Raw genomic sequence first — 19,893 nt, forward strand, 5'->3', positions numbered from 1 at the left:
AAGGTATAGGAGTCCAGTAAGCCTGAGCACTCTTTAAGAAGGAAGTGTTAATGGCACAGGAACAGGCGGTCCCCAGGTGCTGTAAGAGAAGCCGGTGACAGAGAAGACTACCCTGGCTGAACACGGAGCTTTAGCTGGAACTCAGGGAGAAAAGGAAAGGTTACAGCCTTTGGAAGAAGGGGCTAGCCACTCACAGTGATTACAAAGAGGCTGTGAGGCTATGCAGGGTGGAAATCAGGAGGTCTAAAGCCCAGCTGGAAATTACCCTGGCTTCAGCAATCAAGGACAACAAGAAATGTTTCTGTAAGTATGTCAGTAGCAAAAGAAAGACCAGGGAGAGCCTCCATCCCCTGCTAGATGCAGGAGGAAACATGGTAACGAGTGATGAGGAGAAGGCTGAGGTCCTTAATGCCTTCTTTGCCTCAGTCTTTAATAACAAGACTAGTACTGAAGGAATCCAGCCTCCTCAGCCAGAAGACAGAGACTGGGAGAATGACCCCCTTGCAATCCAGGAGGAGATAGTCAGTGACCTACTGCATCACATAGACACACACAAGTCTATAGGACCAGACAGGATACACCAAAGGGTGATGAAGGAGCTGGCTGGGGTGCTTGCCAAGCCGCTTTCCATCATTTACCAGCAGTCCTGGCTGACCGGGGAGGTCCCGACAGATTGGAAACTGGCCAATGTGATGCCCATCTATAAGAAGGGTCAGAAGGATGATCCGGGAAATTACAGGCCTGTCAGCTTGACGTCGGTGCCCGGGAAGGTCATGGAGCAGCTCATCCAGAGTACCATCTTACAACACATGCAGGACAACCAGATGATCAGGCCCAGTCAGCATGGGTTTATGAAAGGCAGGTCCTGCTTGACAAACCTGATCTCCTTCTACGACAGGGCGACCTGCTTATTGGATGAGGGAAAGGCTGTGGATGTAGTTTACCTTGTCTTCAGTAAGGCCCTTGACACCATTTCCCACAGCATTCTCCTGGTGAAACTGGCTGCTCGTGGCTTGGATGGGCACACGCTTTGCTGGGTAAAAAACTGGCTGGATGGCCGGGCCCAAAGAGTTGTGGTGAATGGAGTTAAATCCAGTTGGTGGCCGGTCACGAGTGGTGTCCCCCAGGGCTCGGTTTTAGGGCCACTCCTGTTTAACATCTTTATTGATGATCTAGACGAGGGGATCGAGTGCACCCTCAGTAAGTTTGCAGATGACACCAAGTTGGGTGGGAGTGTTGATCTGCTCGAGGGTAGGGAGGCTCTGCAGAGAGACCTGGACAGGCTGGAGCGATGGGCTAAGGCCAACTGGAGGAGGTTCAATAAGGCCAAATGCCAGGTCCTGCACTTGGGCCACAACAACCCCCAGCAGCGCTACAGGCTTGGGGAGGAGTGGCTGGAGAGCTGCCAGTCAGAGAGGGACCTGGGGGTGTTGATTGACAGCCGGCTGAACAGGAGCCAGCAGTGTGCCCAGGTGGCCAAGAAAGCCAATGGCATCCTGGCTTGTATCAGAAATAGCATGGCCATCAGGGACAGGGAAGGGATCTTACCCCTGGACTCGGCACTGGTGAGGCCACACCTTGATGACTGTGTTCAGTTTTGGGCCCCTCACTCCAAAAAGGCCATTGAATGACTCGAGTGTGTCCAGAGAAGGGCAACAAAGCTGGTGAAGGGTCTGGAGCACATGTCGTACGAGGAGCGGCTGAGGGAACTGGGGTTGTTTAGTCTGGAGAAGAGGAGGCTGAGAGGAGACCTCATCGCCCTCTACAACTCCCTGAAAGGAGGTTGCAGAGAACTGGGGATGAGTCTCTTTAACCAAGTAACAAGCGATAGGACAAGAGGTAATGGCCTCAAGGTGCGCCAGGGAAGGTTTGGACTAGACGTTAGGAAGCATTTCTTTACAGAATGGGTAGTCAGGCATTGGAATGGGGTGCCCAGGGAGGTGGTAGAGTCCCCATCCCTGGAGGTGTTCAAGAGGTGGGTTGACATAGCACTTAAGGATATGGTGTAGTTGGGATCTGTCAGTGCTAGGTTAACGGTTGGACTAGATGATCTTCAAGGTCCTTTCCAACCTAGATGATTCTGTGATTCTGTGACTCTACTCTTAAACACCTCCAGCCTGTCCAGGTCTCTCTGCAGAGCCTCCCTACCCTCGAGCAGATCAACACTCCCACCCAACTTGGTGTCATCTGCAAACTTACTGAGGGTGCACTCGATCCCCTCGTCTAGATCATCAATAAAGATGTTAAACAGGAGTGGCCCCAAAACCGAGCCCTGGGGAACACCACTCGTGACCGGCCGCCAACTGGATTTAACTCCATTCACCACCACTCTCTGGGCCCGGCCATCCAGCCAGTTTTTTACCCAGCGAAGTGTGTGCCCATCCAAGCCATGAGCAGCCAGTTTCGCCAGGAGAATGCTGTGGGAAACGGTGTCAAAGGCCTTACTGAAGACAAGGTAAGCAACCTCCACAGCCTTTCCCTCATCCAATAAGCAGGTCGCCCTGTCGTAGAAGGAGATCAGGTTTGTCAGGAGGACTTGCCTTTCATAAACCCATGCTGACTAGGCCCGATCCCCTGGTTGTCCATTATATGACTTTCAATGGCCCTCGAGATGACCTGCTCCATGACCTTCCCTGGCACCGAGGTCAGACTGACAGGTCTATAGTTTCCTGGATCGTCCTTTCTGACTTTCTTGTAGATGGGTGTCACATTTGCTACCCTCCAGTCCAATGGGACCTCCCCAGTTAGCCATGATTTCAGGTAAATCATGGAAAGCGGCTTGGCGAGCACATCTGCCAACTCTTTCAGCACCCTTGGGTGTAACCCATCCAGTCCCACAGACTTGCGTGCATCCAAGTGGTGTAGCAGGTCTCTGACCACCTCCTCTTCAACTGTGCTGACTTCAATCTTCTTCCCCTCCCCATCTCCCAGCTCATGAGGCTGGGTGAACCATGATCACTGGGCAAGACAGCCACCTACCATCACATCTCCCACAAGTCCTTCTCTATTCACAAATAACAAGTCTAGGAGGGCATCTTTCCTAGCTGATCACTGAGTACCTGTGACAAGAAGTTATTTCCCACAAACTTCAAGAATTTCCAAGACCTGCTGTACCGGGTCTGGCTGAGCCAGAATTGGTTTTCCCCTGTAGCAGCCCTCATGGTGCTGTGTTTTATGCTGGGAGCTGGCAGGGTGTTGATAGCACACTGGTGTTGTGGCTACTGCTGAGTAGTGCTTACACAGCACCAAGGCTCTTTCTGACATTTCCCCCCCCACAGTGGGATGCGGTGGGCAAGATCTTGGGAGGGGACACAACCAGGACAGCTGACCCGAACTGACCAAAGGGATATTCCAGACCATATGACGTCTGCTCAGTATAAAGCTGGGAGAAAGGAGGAAGGGGGTGGGGTCACCCTTGGTCCTCCGAGGCAACCACTACGCGTATTGGAGCCCTGCTTCCTGAGAAGGCCCGACATCGCCTGTTCATGGGAAGTAGAGAATAAATCTGTTTTCTTTTTTTGCTTCCGCATGCGGACCTTTGCTTCGCTTTGCTTATATTAAAATTGCTGTTGTTTTACCCACAAGGGTTGTTTTGTTTTCCTATCTTATTTTCTTTCCCTTCTTTGCCCTGTTGAGAAAAAAAGTGGAAAGGGGGGGGAAGTGATAGAGCGACTTGGTGGGTACCTGGCATTTAGCCAAGGTCAAACCACCACACCTGCTCATCACAGCAGTATGATATTCCCAGTTGATATCTGGGAAGTTAAAATCTCCTATAAGCACAAGGGCTACTGATCCAGAAATTTCTCTTAATTGCCTATAGAATAACTCATCAGTGCTAAAATCCTGGCTGGGTGATCAGTAGAAGATACCCACTAAAACATCTCCTTTGTTTTCCATCCCCTTAATCCTCACCCAGAGGCTCTCAACCACATCGTCACTAACTGTAAGGGCTGTGCAATCAAACCTCTCCCTTACATACAGTGCGACACCTCCACCTCACCTGCCCTGCCTATCCATCCATCCATCCCAGCACTCCAGTTGTGGGACTCATTCTACCAAGTCTCACTAATACCAATGACATCATAGCTCTGGGAATTGACCAATGCCTTCCAGTTCATCCCATTTGTTTCTCATATCGTACATGTTAGTGTACAAGCATTTCAGATATGCTTCTAAGCCCCCCCATGCTTCCAGGAGCAGTGTAAATGTTCCCACTAGCATTGCCACCCCCAGGTGATGCCATGCCAACCCTTGGCTTACCTTCAGCTCTCCTGTTGGTATTCCCTTCCCCACTGATTCTAGTTTAAAGGTTTCTCTATCAGCCTCGCCAGCTTATGCCCTAAGACCCATTTTCCTCATCGGGACATGTGGCTCCCATCAGGCTCCAGCATACCTTGTGCCTTGAATGCTCTTTCATGGTTTAAAAACCCAAAGTTTTGGCACAGGCACCAGTCCTGGAGCCAGGTATTGATATCGTGGGGTCACCTTGTTTCTTTTGAGGTCTCCCCCCATTACTGGGAGGATTGAGGAAAATACTACCTGTGCTCCTGAATTTTTAGCATTCTTCCCAGGGCTCCGAAATCTCTTTTGATTGACCTCAGGCTTTTTGTTGTGACATCATTAGTACCCACGTGAAAGAGCAGGAATGGATAATGGTCTGAAGGTTGAACTAGGCTCTTCAGTCTTGTGGTGATGTCCCTAATTCAGGCCCCAGGGAGGCAGCAAGCTTCCCTGAAAAGAGGGTCTGGTCTGCAAACGGGTGCTTCCGTTCCACACAGGAGGGAATCACCAGTGACCATAACTCACCGTTGTTTCTTCTCGGCGCTGGTCTTAATGCAGGTTTTGTTGCGAGGGGTTGGTCTCTCTGATCTCGGCAAGACTGCTTGCGCAGGTTCCTCCTCTTTCTCATTATGCACTTCATCTACTGTACCCAGGGCCTTGTACTTATTCTGTAAAGGTAGCTGAGAGGGTAACTTAGAGGGTAAGGAGGGTTTTTCTCTTACTACTCTGTGCTGTAACCTTCTTCCACCCCTCCTTATCCCTTGAGACACTGCCTTTCTCCTGGCACAAAGCAGACCCAGGACCTGCCTCTGTAGTGGCCACGCTGAGTTGGCTTCTATGTATCATAGATGGCAGAGTATGGCTCCATTGATCAATCTCCCTCTCAGACTCTCGAATACTCCTCAGTCTGCTCAGGTGAGGTCAGTCTGCTCCTGCAGCTCAGCCACCAAGCAGAGCAGTTCATCAATCTGGTCACACCTCCCGCAGGCTTGCTTGTAATCACTTTCCACCTCTAGGAATATTCTTTTGCACATCCCACAGCCTCAAACCTGGGTGGTCACATGCTCTGACAGGAGCTCTGTCTGTGTGGCTGCATTGGTTCTACCAGGTGCTAGAAGCTCAGGAGAAGCAGAGGATACTGCTTTTTTGCTGGGTGGTCACCATGCTGCCATGTTCCATGCACCTACCCACAGGGAATATATATACTCATCTGTTGCAATCAGCTGAACTGATTGTTTCCACCTGCTTAAATCTCCCACACTGCCAGGTGCAGGCTCTGCCCCTTGCTGTCTCTTCCAATCAGCAGGTCTGAGGTCAGTTGCTTAGGGAACGCACCCTGTTCAGACAAACCTCTACTCATCCACATGGGGTTTTTAAAATTATATGCATAGCACCCTAATCCAGAAGTGTGTTTGTTTACTTAGATGCTTTCAAAGAAAAATTTTGATGTTTCCAAGAAACAAAATGTTTTCTAGATGCACAGAACATTCACAAGATTGGTTGGAGGGACTTTTAAAAAGTTAAATGAATTGCAATAAATTTTCCCATTGTATTACATTCAAACTTTTAGCATTGAACATTACCTTATGGCTCCATAGCAAGCATACATCAGTCCTCTTTTCCCTATGAATCATGTACACTTAATGTTTATGATGATGCTGCCATTTAACCCTATATGTAATATACAAGAATAACCATCATCAGGGGACAAATAAGTTTGAACCGTATATCTTAAATAGTGACCAGAACACTGAATTAATATATACTGTTATACAAATATTTTTACCTCATGAATAAGCAAAAAAGTGAAGCCCAAGAAGAAATATCTAGAAACTTAAATGAAATTATTTAAAAAAAATATATATGTATATTTAAAATTGTCTTCCCAAACTCTGGATTCTCAGAGCACGTATTTCAAAATCATTACAAGGCAGGCTTAGGGCAAGCAACTACTTGAGAATTACACGTGAACAAGATACTTCTCAAAGAGAGCTCTGAGAAAGAAGCTGTATATTGGTATATTCAGCTGTTCTGAGCTTTAAATGCATATAGAAAGTAGCATAATGTGTATATTCAATACTTTTTTCTTTTAAATCAAAAAGGTAAAAAAATTACTAAAAGAGCTGAAAACTTCAAAAACAATATAGTTTGAATCACTACAAACAGTTTTTACTAAAACATTAACCTTGTGGGCTTAAAACAGGTATAAAAAGAAACAGGCATCCAATGTCAACATCATCTTAATGCAAGGATTTGCTATGGAAGTATCTCCTGAATTACAACACTGGTGTTATAAATATGATGTGATAGAAATGACTCAGGGAAGAGAAAACAGAAACTAGGAAACTACTTAGACCTTACCACTAGTCTTCCACATTCAGTACAACCTACTACCCCTGCTGCATTAACATCCCCATGTAACTAGAAAGCAACATTTTTCTCAAACTTTCACCACTATTTCTCCTCTTCACCATGGTACTTTCTGGTACAATATATTGGGAGAAGGAGGGGGGTGGGGTGTGCATGTAGTTTTGTTGCACCTTTTGAATTGGAAGTTAATTTAGGAGTAATCCTTTTTATCAGATATATATCTAATAGTCTGATAATTTGCTGTGTGCCAAAATACTTCACCCAAAATAGTAAAGCAGATTTCATATGATAGAACAAAAGAGAACACAAGTTTTTTATCACAGAGATAGGAACTTGCTATAATTTTCAGCATGCTATTTGGGGAAAAAAAAGTTCCTAAGTAGTGAAACAAAATACAAGTTTTTAACCATTGCAAACAGCTCTAATACAAATTATATTATTACTTACCAAAATCTACTCTTGTTAGTATGCACTGCATTGGATGGTCAGTTGTATGCCTCGTTGTTGTTGCACCACTTTCATAACAAGTTGCACACAAATCGTAATCGTAGCAAATTAAACACTTGTATCTGCGACCTCGAAAATTTCCTTTTAAACATGCATCACAGCTGACACCTGTGAACAAAGAAAATTGCTTGAAAACAACAATTTCACATTGTTTTAACAATACAGATTTGTTGCTATCACCCCCATCAACAAAAGGAATTCAGCCAAAAAGCTTTTCTACAGCTGATACACAATAAGACTCCATTTTAAGCACACTTATATCTTTAAAAAGTCAATAAGTATCCAAAGTGAAAGTCAAAATCAAAGTAAAATAAAAACCAGTCAAGCACCCAAAATGATAATTGGTTAGGCTATACATTCTTTTTAATCACTTTTTTCCCCTGTTCAGAAACTTGGTTCAAAACACTCTTGAGGTTAAGTAGTACAGTGGTTGATCTGGAAGTTTTGTGAAAACAAGCAAACAAAGAAAAAGCCCACAGCAGACCATCCCACAAGCCACACACCACCACCACGTAACACCATCCCTCCCTAGCTTCTGTGCTTATTTTTATATTTTTTAATAGTTCAATTCTGAAGAATGGCACAACCATTTTTCACAACATATACATATCTGGGAGCAGAAATTTGGGTCTTCTATTTTGAAGTACAGAAGAACTTTGAATACATCTTAATTTTATGTTGCATCAGCTCTTCAGCTTCTTCCTTTTGGAAGTTTAATCTTTGCACTGTGAATCAGTCATACTGCCTGTGTCAGAAAAAGGATTCATTATCTTCTAAATGTTTTTGCAATTTTCTCTGTGTCATTTCAGTGCTCTGCTGTTAATTTAGGTAAGGGCAAAGCATCATCATCTTTTCATCTGTCAAGGCCCACAGAAACCTCTTTCACTTGTGTTGTGGTTTAAACCTGGCAGGCAGCCACTCACCCTCCCCCGCCCCGGGGGATGGGGGAAAGAACTGGAGAGGTAAAGGTAAGGAGACTCATAGGTTGAGATAAAAACAATTTAATAATTGAAATGAAATAAAAATTGAAATAATAATGATAATAATAATACTAATAATAGAATATACAAACAAGTGATGCACAACACAATTGCTCACTACCTGCTGATCAATGCCCAGCCTGCTCCCAGCTAATGATCCCAGAGGAGGAAAAATCCTGAAGCCACAATCCCAGAAGAGAGAGAGAGAGCCCCAGCTTCCCAGCCAACCCTCCTCTATATACTGAGCATGACGTTGTATGACACTGAATATTCCATTGGCCAATTTAGGTCCCGTGCTCTGGCCGTGCTCCCTCCCAGCTTCTCATGTACCTGTGCACTAGCAGGACATGGGAAGTTGGAAAGTCCTTGATCTCTTAGCAACAATAAAAACATCAGTGTATTATTATCAACATTCTTCTCATACCAAATCCCATACTGAATCCAAAACACAGCACTATGCTAGCTACTAAGAAGGAAAATTAGCTCTATCCCAGCCAAAAATAGGACAACTTGCAATAGTAAGTTAAGGGCCTTCATGAAAATAACTAGTGTGTACAACACATGTGATATTTTGATCGAAGTCCTCTTTCAGGATCAGTTTAAACAAACCTTTCATACTTCAGTGCAAATGCAGAAAATGTTATAGAAACAATGTTATTGTAAGAAAGCACTGACATCTACTCTAAGAGGATTAGTAGAGGAAGATCATCAAGGTCTCAAAACTGCAAATATCCCAATGATCATTTCCTAACTACGATCAGATAAAAATCTAGTATTAACACAAGCCACCATTACTACTTGCAATGCCAGGTCCAGAGGACAAAATTAAATTACATAGAGAGAATTCTCTCAACATCTCTACAAGCTAGTATTTCTTCATATCACTCTAAATTACCTTGTTTTCATTTTGATAACCTGACAGCAGGTGACATAACACACTACTTTCATATCTTTTAACATAACAGGAAAATGTCAAGAAAAAAAAAAAGTCTCATACGTTCCACTCTGTTCTTTTTAACCCATACACTATGTTAATTAAAATTTTAGAAGTTTGCTTCTCTGCCCCTTCAAAAAAACCAAATCCCATGCTGAAAGATAACAGAATGGCAAACTGAACTGTATGCATCCATATTAATCTCAAGTTTTGAAGAAAAACACATACTCAGGAAGGGTTCTGTTATAAGCAGGGAAGAAAAAGCAAACAAATTAACAAGATGTAAAAATAATTCAGATTCTTCACAAAGTTCTGATTTACATGACATGTTACTGACTTTTTAAAAGCTTTTAAGATTAATTCCTATTCAATAGAAGCTGTTCTCCTGCATCTTCTCCAGAATGGCCTCACAGAAATGATTACAGAAGAGAAATAATCCAGTTTATTTTTAAATAAAGTTTCTGATGCATTTTACCTTAGAGAGTAGGAAGGAGACTTTTTCAGTTTTTCTACTATCAATTATCAGTACACAAATACACATGTAGACTGATAAACAGGCCCAAATAATGACATTTATACCAATGTACCCTCTCCTTGCAATCAGAATAACTGGGGCTACCAGGTCTAGTAAAAAAACTTGTTGCTCATGGACAAAAATGTGCTTGCTTTTTAATGCAACAGTATTCCACTAAAGGGTAGCATTGAGCTAAAAGCATAAAGATTTTTGACTCATTATACCTTTTAATGATCAAACCTCACTCCTAAAGCCAATGGTATTCTCTTCTTGGTAATATCAATCAATTTCTACAGGTAAGCATTTTGAATTTATGGATGAATCAAGAAATGCATAATAGTCCCATGAATTTTTAAAAAAAAAAGGTTGTTAGGTTGTTTTCCTTTTACACATTGGACTCACTAGTCTGGTATGTCAAGTTAACCACATTTTTCACCTCTATCATGACTGAAAATTTCAGAGAAGTTATAATAGAAACATTTTATATACAACATGCTTAATACCAATGTATTAAAAAAATATATATTTCCATATTTATTCTCATCTTCCCAATCAAATATAATTTATTCTTATGCTATAACATTTGGTTAATGCCTAATAAAAATAAACAGAAGAGCTAAGTATTTATCATATTAAGATGAACATCTGATCTAACATCAGGAAAAGGAGGAGAATAGTGCTGAACAATATCAGGGTTCAAAATACCACCTCACACTAGGATTAATTTTTAAAACTACAAACAAAACTCAGGTGTGAAATTTAATAATCTGAACATCCAAAATGAAGAAATGAGTAGCCTTGCATAAGCAGAAATAACGACTTGTTTTCTCTCTGAAGAGTAAAAGACAATCCATGGTCGCCGAGGCCGGTGCTGGCACAATCCGCAGCAGGGCGCTCTAGCGTGGCACACATGGGGGTTTCCTGAACCGGAAAACCTCAGGGGGAGCTAAGAGCACCACCAGGAGCCCGCAGCTTGCGCCACAGTGGCTGAGGAGACCTGGGCGGGGCCAGCAGCCAAGTCCCCACACCTATAGAAGCAGCCCCTAGGGAGCGCTAGCAATCAGGGCAGGCAAACAGGGTATGGCACAGCAGTTTGCACAGGACATGGAGAAAGGGCTCTGCTGGCCCGACCAGGAAAACAATGGTACCTACCCAACAGAAGGCCACGGCCTCTCTAAACTCTACATCCACCATGACTGACACAGCTTCCCAGACAGAGCTCCTATGGGGGCACACTGCTACCCAGGTGTCAGGCTGCAGAGTGTGCCCTATTCTTATGCCAGTACCAGATGGCAGTAGTGAGCACACCTGTGAGAGATGTGCCCAGGTAGAGGAACTCCTCTGCTTAGTGACAGAGCTCCAGGAGGAGGTGAGTAGCTTGAGGAGCATCAGGGAGTCTGAGAGAGAGATAGACTACTGGAACCGCACCCTACCTTCCCTATCAGGCAGATAGAACAAATGATACAGAGGATTCCCTATCCTCTCTCCACCTGGCAGAACACAATGACTTAAGGGATAGAGGGGAATGGTGACAATTTCCTGCCTGGCACAGCAGTCACGTCTCCTCTGTGACTACCTCACCTCCCCAGGTGCCCTTGTATAATAGGTACAAGGCTCTGCAAGTAGAACCAAACAATGACAACGATGATGGTTCATCTAGGTTGGAGGTGTCACCAAGGTTAAGTCAGCATATGCACTGTGTCAAAACCACTTCAATAAAGAAAAAAAAGAGAGGTCATTGTCATAGGAGACTCTCCTCTGAGGGGAAACAGAAGGCCCAATTTCTTAGGGAAGTCTGCTGCCTTCCTGGGGCAGCTTAAAGATGTGACAAGGAAACTTCCTACTCTGGTACAGCCCTTGGATTATTATCCATTATTACCTTTTCATGTAGGCAGCAATGAAGTTGCAATAAGAAGTCTAAGGGCGATCAAAAGAGACTTCAGGGACTTGGGACGACTGCTTAAGGGATAAGGAGCACAAGTAGTGTTCTCCTCTATCCTTCCAGTTGCAGGGAATAATGAGGGAAGAAGCAGGAAGAGCCAGCAGATTAATACCTGGCTCCAAGACTGGTGCCGCCAGAAGATTTTTGGTTTTTTTGATCATTGGTTGGTCTACATGACACCAGGCCTGAAAACAGGTGGGGCACACCTTTCTCAAAGGGGAAAAAGAATCTTTGCACAAGAGTTACCAGGTCTCACTGAAAGAGCTTTAAACTATATTTGAAGGGGGAAAGGGACAAAATCAGGCTCGCTAGTGATAAGCCTGGGGGCAGCACACCAATGTTTGAGGGACAGTGTGCTAGTGAGGTCCTTCAGCCTGCTCCACAATGTGCTAAGTACACTGGAGCACATTTGAAATGTCTCTGTACTAAATCATGCAGCACCCTAGCCATCTCAGTGGGGGTAGGGGATGGAGATCCACGCAGCAGCAAATACACAAGGGTTGTTGATGTGTTAGAAACTGAGAACAGTCACATAGGAATTAGGGCTTCTCCCCCAAAAAAGGTGGCGGGATCAATAGCCCAACTGAAGTTCATCTACACCAATGCACGCAGCATGGGCAACAAATAGGAGTTGGAAGCCACTGTGCAGCTAGAAAACTATGATATAGTTGCAATCACAGAAACATGGTGGGATGACTTGCACAACTGGAGTGGTGCAATGGATGGCTATAAACTCTTCAGAAGGAATAGGCTAGGAAGGAGAGGTGGTGGGTGGCCCTGTATGTTAGGGAGTGTTTTGACTGTCTAGAGCTTGACGATGGTGATGAAAGGGTCGAGTGTTTATGGGCAAGAATCAGGGGAAAGGCCAACAATGCAGATATCATGGTGGGAGTCTGTTATAGACCACCCAGCCAGGAGGAAGAGGCAGACGAAATATTCTATAAGCAGCTGGGAGAAGTCTCGCAGTCGCTAGCCCTTGTTCTCGTGGGGGACTTCAATTTACCAGATGTCTGCTGGAAATACAACACAGAGGACAGGAAGCAGTCTAGGAGGTTCCTGGAGTGTGTGGAAGATGGTAACTTCCTGACGCAGCTGGTGAGCGAGCCAACTAGGGAAGGCACCCCGTTGGACCTGTTGCTTGTGAACAGAGAAGGACTTGTGGGTGATGTGATGGTTGGAGGGTGTCTTGGGCATAGCGATCACAAAATGGTAGAGTTTTCGATTCTCAGAGAAGCAAGGAGGGGGTTTATCAGAACCACCACCTTGGACTTCCGGAGGGCAGACTTTGGCCTGTTTAGGAGCCTGGTTGACAGAGTCCCTTGGGAGACGGTCCTGAAGGGCAAAGGAGTCCAGGAAGGCTGGGCATTCTTCAAGAAGGAAATCTTAAAGGCGCAGAAGCAGGCCGTCCCCATGTGCCGAAAGATGAGCCAGCGGGGAAGAAGAAAGGCCTGGCTGAACAGAGAGCTTTAGCTGGAACTCAGGGGAAAAAAAAATAAAAAACACAAACCAAACCAAAGAGAGTTTATGACCTTTGGAAAAAGGGGCAGGCCACGCAGGAGGACTACAAAGACATCGTGAGGTTATGCGGGGAGAAAATTAGAAGGGCTAATTAGATTAGAATTTAGAACTACAACTTGATCTGGCTACTGCCATAAAAGGCAATAAAAAAAGTTTCTATAAATACATTAATAACAAAAGGAGGGCCAAGGAGAATCTCCATCCTTTATTGTATGAGGGGGGAAACATAGTGACAAAGGATGAGGAAAAGGCTGAGTTACTTAATGCCTTCTTTGCCTCAGTCTTTAATAGTAAGACGAGTTGTCCTCAGGGTACCCAGCCCCCTGAGCTGGAAGACAGGGACAGGGAGCAGAATGAAGCCCCCGTAATCCAAGGGGAAATGGTTAGTGACCTGCTACACCACTTAGACACACACAAGTCTATGGGGCCGGATGGGATCCACCCAAGGGTACCGAGGGAGCTGGTGGAAGTGCTCACCAAGCCACTTTCTATCGTTTATCAGCAGTCCTGGCTAACCAGGGAGGTCCCAGTTGACTGGAAGTTAGGAAATGTGACGCCCATCTACAAGAAGGGCCGGAAGGAGGATCCAGGGAACTACAGGCCTGTCAGTCTGACCTCGGTGCTGGGGAAGGTTATGGAGCAGATCATCTCGAGTGCCATCACACGGCACGTACAGGACACCCAGGTGATCAGGCAGTCAGCATGGGCTTATGAAAGGCAGGTTCTGCTTGACTAACCTCATCTCCTTCTATGACAAGGTGACCCACTTAATGGATGAGGGAAGGCTGTGGATGTTCTTTACCTGGACTTCAGGAAAGCCTTTGACACCGTTTCCGACAGCATTCTCCTGGCGAAACTGGCTGCTCATGGCTTGGACGGGCATACTCTTCACTGGGTAAAAAACTGGCTGGATGGCTGGGCCCAAAGAGTGGTGGTAAATGGAGTTAAATCCAGTTGGTGACCGGTCACAAGTGGTGTTCCCCAGGGCTCAGTACTGGGGCCAGTTCTGTTTAATACCTTTATCAATGATCTGGACAAGGGGATCAAGTGCACCCTTGTTAAGTTTGCAGATGACACCAAGTTGGGTGGGAGTGTTGATCTGCTTGAGGGTAGGGAGGCTCTGCAGAGAGATCTGGACAGGCTGGATCAATGGGCCAAGGCCAATTGTATGAGATTCAACAAGGCTCAGTGCCGGGTCTTGCAGTTGGGTCACAACCACCCCATGCAGCGCTACAGGCTTGGGGAGGAGTGGCTGGAAAGCTGCTTGGCAAAAAAGGACCTGGAGGTATTGGTCGACAGCCAGATGAATATGAGCCAGCAGTGTGCCCAGGCGGCCAAGGCGGCCAATAGCATCCTGGCTTGTGTCAGAAATAGTGTGGCCAGCAGGACTAGGGAAGTGATTGTCCCCCTGTACTCGGCACTGGTGAGGCTACACCTTGAATACTGTGTTCAGCTTTGGGCCCCTTACTACAAAACAGACATTGAGGTGCCCGGTGCATGTCCAAAGAAGGGCAATGAAGCTGGTGCAGGGTCTGGAGCACAAATCTTATGAGGAGCAGCTGAGGGAACTGGGGGGGTTTACTCTGGAGAAAAGGAGGCTGAAGGGAGACCTTATTTCTCTCTACTACTACCTGAAAGGAGGTTGTAGCGAGGTGGGTGTTGGTCTTTTTTCCCAGTAACAAGTGATGGGACAAGAGGAAACGGCCTCAAGTTCCACAAGAGGAGGTTTAGACTGGATATTAGGGAAAGTTTCTTCACTGAAAGGGTTGTCAAGCATTGGAACAGGCTGCCCAGGGAAATGGTTGAGTCACTATCCCTGGAAGTATTTAAAAGAGGTGTAGATCCAGGAGGATCATGGAGCAGATCCTCCTGGAAACTATGCTAGGGCACATGGAAAATAAGGAGGTGATTGGTGACAGCCAACATGGCTTCACTAAGGGCAAATCGTGCCTGATGAATTTGGCGACCTTCTACAACAGGGTTACAGCATTGGTAGATAAGGAAAGAGCAACTGATGTCATCTACCTGGACTTGTGCAAAGCATTTGACACTGTCCCGCACAACATCCTTGTCTCTAAATTGGAGAGACATGGATTTGATGGATTGACCACTCGGTGGATAATGATTTGTCTGGATGGTCACACTCAAAGAGTTGCAGTCCAAGAGGAGAGCAGCGATGAGTGGTGTCCTCAGGGGTCGGGGTTGGGACTGGTGCTGTTTAACATCTTTGTTGGCGACATGGACAGTGGGATTGAGTAGCAAGTTCACCAACGACACCAAGCTGTGTGGTGCGGTCGACGTGCTGGAGGGGAGGGATGTGCCATCCAGAGCGACCTGGACAGGCTGGAGAGGTGGGCCCGTGCAAACCTCATGAAGTTCAACAAGGCCAAGTGCAAGGTCCTGCACATGGGTCAGGGTAATCTCAAGCACAAATACAGGCTGATGAATGGATTGAGAGCAGCCCTGTGGAGAAGGACTTGGGGGTATTGGTGGATAGAAAACTGACTATGAGCCAGCAATGTGCGCTCACAGCCTAGAAAGCCAACTGTATCCTGGGCTGCACCCAGAGCAGTGTGGCCAGCAGGTCAAGGGAGGGGATTCTCCCCCTCTGCTCCACTCTTCTGAGACCTCACCTGGAATACTGCATCCAGCTCTGGGGCCCCCAAGATAAAGACATGGATCTGCTCGAGTGGGTACAGAGGAGGCCACGAAGATGATCAGGGGGCTGAAGCACCTCCCCTGTAAGGACAGGCTGAGAGAGTTGGGGGGGGGGGGTTCAGCTGGAGAAGAGAAGGCTCCAGGGAGACCTTAGAGCGGCCTCCCAGGACTTAAAGGGGGCTACAGGAAAGATGGGGAGGGACGATAGGACAAGGGGTAACAGTTTTAAACTCAAAGAGGGTAGATTTAGACTAGATATAAGGAAGAAATTCTTTACTGTGAGGGTGGTGAGGCACTGGAACAGGTTGCCCAGCGAGGTTGTGGCTGCCCCCTCCCTAGAAGTGGGCCAGGTTGGATGGGGCTTTGAACAACCTGGTCTAGTGGAAGGTGTCCCTGCCCATGGCAGGGGGGTTGGAACTAGATGATCTTTAAGGTCCCTTCCAACCCAAACCATTCTGTGATAGATGTGGCAGTTAATGACATGGTTTAGTTGTGGACTTGGCAGTGTTCAGTTTATGGTTGGAGTCTATGATCTCAAGAGTCTTTTCCAACCTATACAATCTTATGATTCTATTTCAATTAGCATGACTTAAAGCAGCCATGTGAAGGATATTTTCAAACCACATGAAAGATGTCTCGAAGACGAATTATCATCTGAAGTAAAAAGCTCAAGATCTAAGCTGTCAAAACTATAAAGCAGTGCGAACTTCACTCATCAATAGACTAAGTCAGGACTAGAACTCAGTAGCTAGTTTTCATATGAAGAATGCATGGTCAAATGGAATCATACAGTGAAACTGAAATATTCAGTTGTTTTTTGCTCTCTGCCTCAAACATTATGAAGCACTGCACATTTAGCAAAATTTTGGGATGCATATTTAACTTCAAGAAATACCAAAGGGAGAAAATATTATCCCCTAATCACTATAAAACATGGACATGAAACCTGCATCTGAGGTATTCAAGTAGAAAATGTTCCTGGCTAAGAAAGCTCAATGAGGACAGCAAGATTTAGCTGTGGATACAGAACCATATCTCAAGGTTAGAAAAACAATTTAGACTAAAACTCTTTAGTTTTAGCAGAACACTGAAGCAATGCGATGTTTGTGTGTAGTTTCACTAATGTAACATTCCAGTTAAGTGTTCAATAACTAGCCTTCTGGACTGTAATTTGATTACAGTCCTTCCTTCAGTAACACACAAAGTAAGGATTACCAAATCCTTTTGGTATCCTATGTACATACAAAACTAGCCTAACAATGATCTCTTTTCCAGAAGTGACAGTTATCTAAACTTCTCTTCCTAACTTATATGGAGTGCTAAGCAGGTTGATCCTTCTCAAAGAGTAATGGAATTACATGCAAGAATACCACTGAATTTCAACATGCAACACCATCCTGCAGCAGCATGGAAAAGGAAACAACCAGATGAAATTGTTTCAAAACTTAATTGGTAGGGCTGAGGCTGCAGCCAAAGGCAAGGTAGATTAGTACTTGAATAGAAAGGAGGAAAAAAACCCAGGCTATACTAGGCCAGAATGGCAGAAGAGTTATTGTTCTCCAGATGAGACTTCTTCTCCCCCCCACCCCAACCTGGAGTAGAAGCAGATCCCCAGATCTTGTTCTCTCTCTGTTATCAACAAACTTGTGGAGTCCACTGCTACAACATCTGATACTTGGATTGACCCTATTCTAAAGATATGAGCACCATCCAGTACTGCTGAGCCAGTGAGTTTCAGCTCTGCTCATAATACGTATGAGTGTAAACACAATGTTAAAAAGAGTGTTTCACTTTGCTTTCACACTCCAGATTCCAGAAGTTACACATAAAAAGTGCAAGTCATCTAGAAAGCAAGTAACAAATGATTAATAAGCACCCAATAAAGTTTCACTTGCCCAACACTCTACAATAGAGATGTGGCAGAGGTACAGTCAGTTCTCCACAGCAATATCTTAAACATGAATCTATCTCTATCGTTTTCCTTCCTGAACTTCCCGACACACATGCCAGCTCTTTCAAGAAAAGCAGCAATGATGATTTTTTTTTTTTTGGGGGGGGGGGGGGGGGGAATCGTCTCCCTTGACCTGCTGGCCATGCTTACTTTAATGCAGCCCAGGATACTGCAAGCACACATTACTAGCTCATGTCCAATTTTTCATCCACCAGTATATCCCCAAGTCCTTCTCTGCAGGGCTGCTCTCAATCCATTCATCCCCAGTCCGTATTGATACTGGGGATTGCTTCAACCCAGGTGCAGGACCTTACACTTGACCTTGTTGAACTTCATGAGGTTCGCAGGGACCCACTCCTCAAACCTGTCAAGGTCCCTCTGGATGGCACATCCCTTCCCTCTAGGGAATCAACTGCACCACTCAGCTTGGTGTTGTCTGCAAACTTGCTGAGGGTGCACTCAGTCCCACTGTCTATGTCATTGATGAAGATACTAATCATAGAATACCAGGTTGGAAGGGACCTCAAGGATCATCTGGTTCAACCTTTCTTGGCAAAAGCACAGTCTAGACAAGATGGCCCAGCTCCCTGTCCAGCCAAATCTTAAAAGTGTCCAGTGTTGGGGAATCCACCATTTCCCTGGGGAGATTATTCCAATGGCTGATTGGTCTCATCGTGAAAAATTTTCCTCTTGTGTCCAATCAGAATCTCCCCAGGAGTAACTTGTACCCATTACCCCTCGTCTTTTCCATGTGACTCTTTGTAAAAAGGGAGTCTCCGTCTTCCTTGTAGCCACCCTTTAAATACTGGAACATGGTGATACGGTCTCCCCTAAGCCTTCTCTTCTCAAGGCTGAACAAACCCAGTTCTCTCAGCCTTTCCTCACGTGGCAGGCTCCCCAGTCCCTTGATCATCTTTGTGGGCCTTCTCTGGACCCTCTCCAGCCTGTCCACAACTTTTTTGTATAGCAGGGACCAAAACTGAACACAGTATTCCAGGTGCGGCCTGACAAGCACTGAGTAGAGTGGGGTAGTGACTTCTTTGTCTCTGCTGATGATGCCCTTGTTGATGCAACCCAGCATCCTGTTGGCTTGCTTTGCCACTGCAGCACGCTGTTCACTCATATTGAGCTTGTTGCCCACCAGAACCCCCGGGTCCCTTTCCACAGAGCTGCTCCCCAGCCAGGTAGATCCCAGCCTGTGCTGTACTCCTGGATTATGTTTTCCCGGGTGCAAGACCTTACACTTGTCCTTGTTGAACTTCATAAGGTTCTTGTTAACCTACTCTTCCAACCTATCCAGGTCTTCCCGCAGGGTGGCTCTCCTTTCCAAAGTGTCCACTTCCCCTCTCAGTTTGGTATCATCATCAGCAAACTTCATCAGGATACACTTGATCCCATCATCCAGATCACTTATGAAGATATTAAACAGCATTGGGCCCAATATTGATCCCAAGGGGGACCCCACTTGTGACAGGTTGTCAGTTTGAAAAAGAGCTATTTACCACCACCCTCTAGGTGTGGCTTGTCAGCCAGTTTCCCCACCCACTACACAGACCACTTGTCTAGACCCTGATGCATCAGTTTCTCTAGGAGGAGGCTGCGGGGAACCATGTTGAAAGCCTTGGCGAAATCCAGGTAGACAATGTCCACCACTTGCCCCACATAAGCCAAGCAGGTTACTTCGTCGTAGAAGGCAATCAGGTTTGTCAAGCAGGATTTGCCCTTGATGAATCCGTTCTGGCTTTTCCCAATCACGTGCTTCACTTGACTCGAGATAGCCCCCAGGAGGATTCGTTCCATAACTTTACCAGGGACTGAAGAAAGACTGATGGGTCTATAATTTCCTGGATCCTCCTTTAAGCCCTTCTTGTAGATGGGTGTGACATCAGCCTTCTTCCAGTCTTCTGGGATGTCCCCCGATCTCCACGACTTCTAAAAGATTATGGAGAGCGGCCTCACAATGACATCAGCCAGCTCCCTTAACACCATCAGGTGTATAATGTCAGGGCCCATCGATCTGTAGGGGTCAAGCTCCTATAACAGTTTGCATACCAACTCTTCCTTCACTGATGGCAGGTTTGTGTTTGCATTGACCTGGATTTTTGTTCCCAAACAAAACAGTATCGGTCCCAGTACGGATCCTTGAGGGACACCACTTGTTACTGGTTTCCACTTGGACACTGAACAGTTGACTAGAACTCTTTGGACGCAGCCATACAGCCAATTCCTTATCCACCT

The 19,893-nt window shown here is 45.7% G+C and overlaps 1 protein-coding gene across 3 annotated transcripts in view; it reads right to left on the minus strand.

Moving 5' to 3' along the window:
- LOC141917859 (E3 ubiquitin-protein ligase KCMF1) overlaps positions 1 to 19,893 on the minus strand; it is an 80,667-nt gene that overhangs the window by 41,120 nt on the left and 19,654 nt on the right. For 2 of the 3 annotated variants that reach the window (XM_074811470.1, XM_074811469.1), the window contains exon 2: positions 7,099 to 7,266. In XM_074811470.1, coding sequence (XP_074667571.1) covers positions 7,099 to 7,266 — 168 coding nt within the window. Of the gene's footprint in view, positions 1 to 4,806; positions 4,950 to 7,098; positions 7,267 to 19,893 lie in introns of those variants that run through there. The other variant, XM_074811471.1, reaches the window with a different exon arrangement.

This window comes from Strix aluco, chromosome W (genome assembly GCF_031877795.1).
Source record: "Strix aluco isolate bStrAlu1 chromosome W, bStrAlu1.hap1, whole genome shotgun sequence".
NCBI lineage: Eukaryota > Metazoa > Chordata > Aves > Strigiformes > Strigidae > Strix > Strix aluco.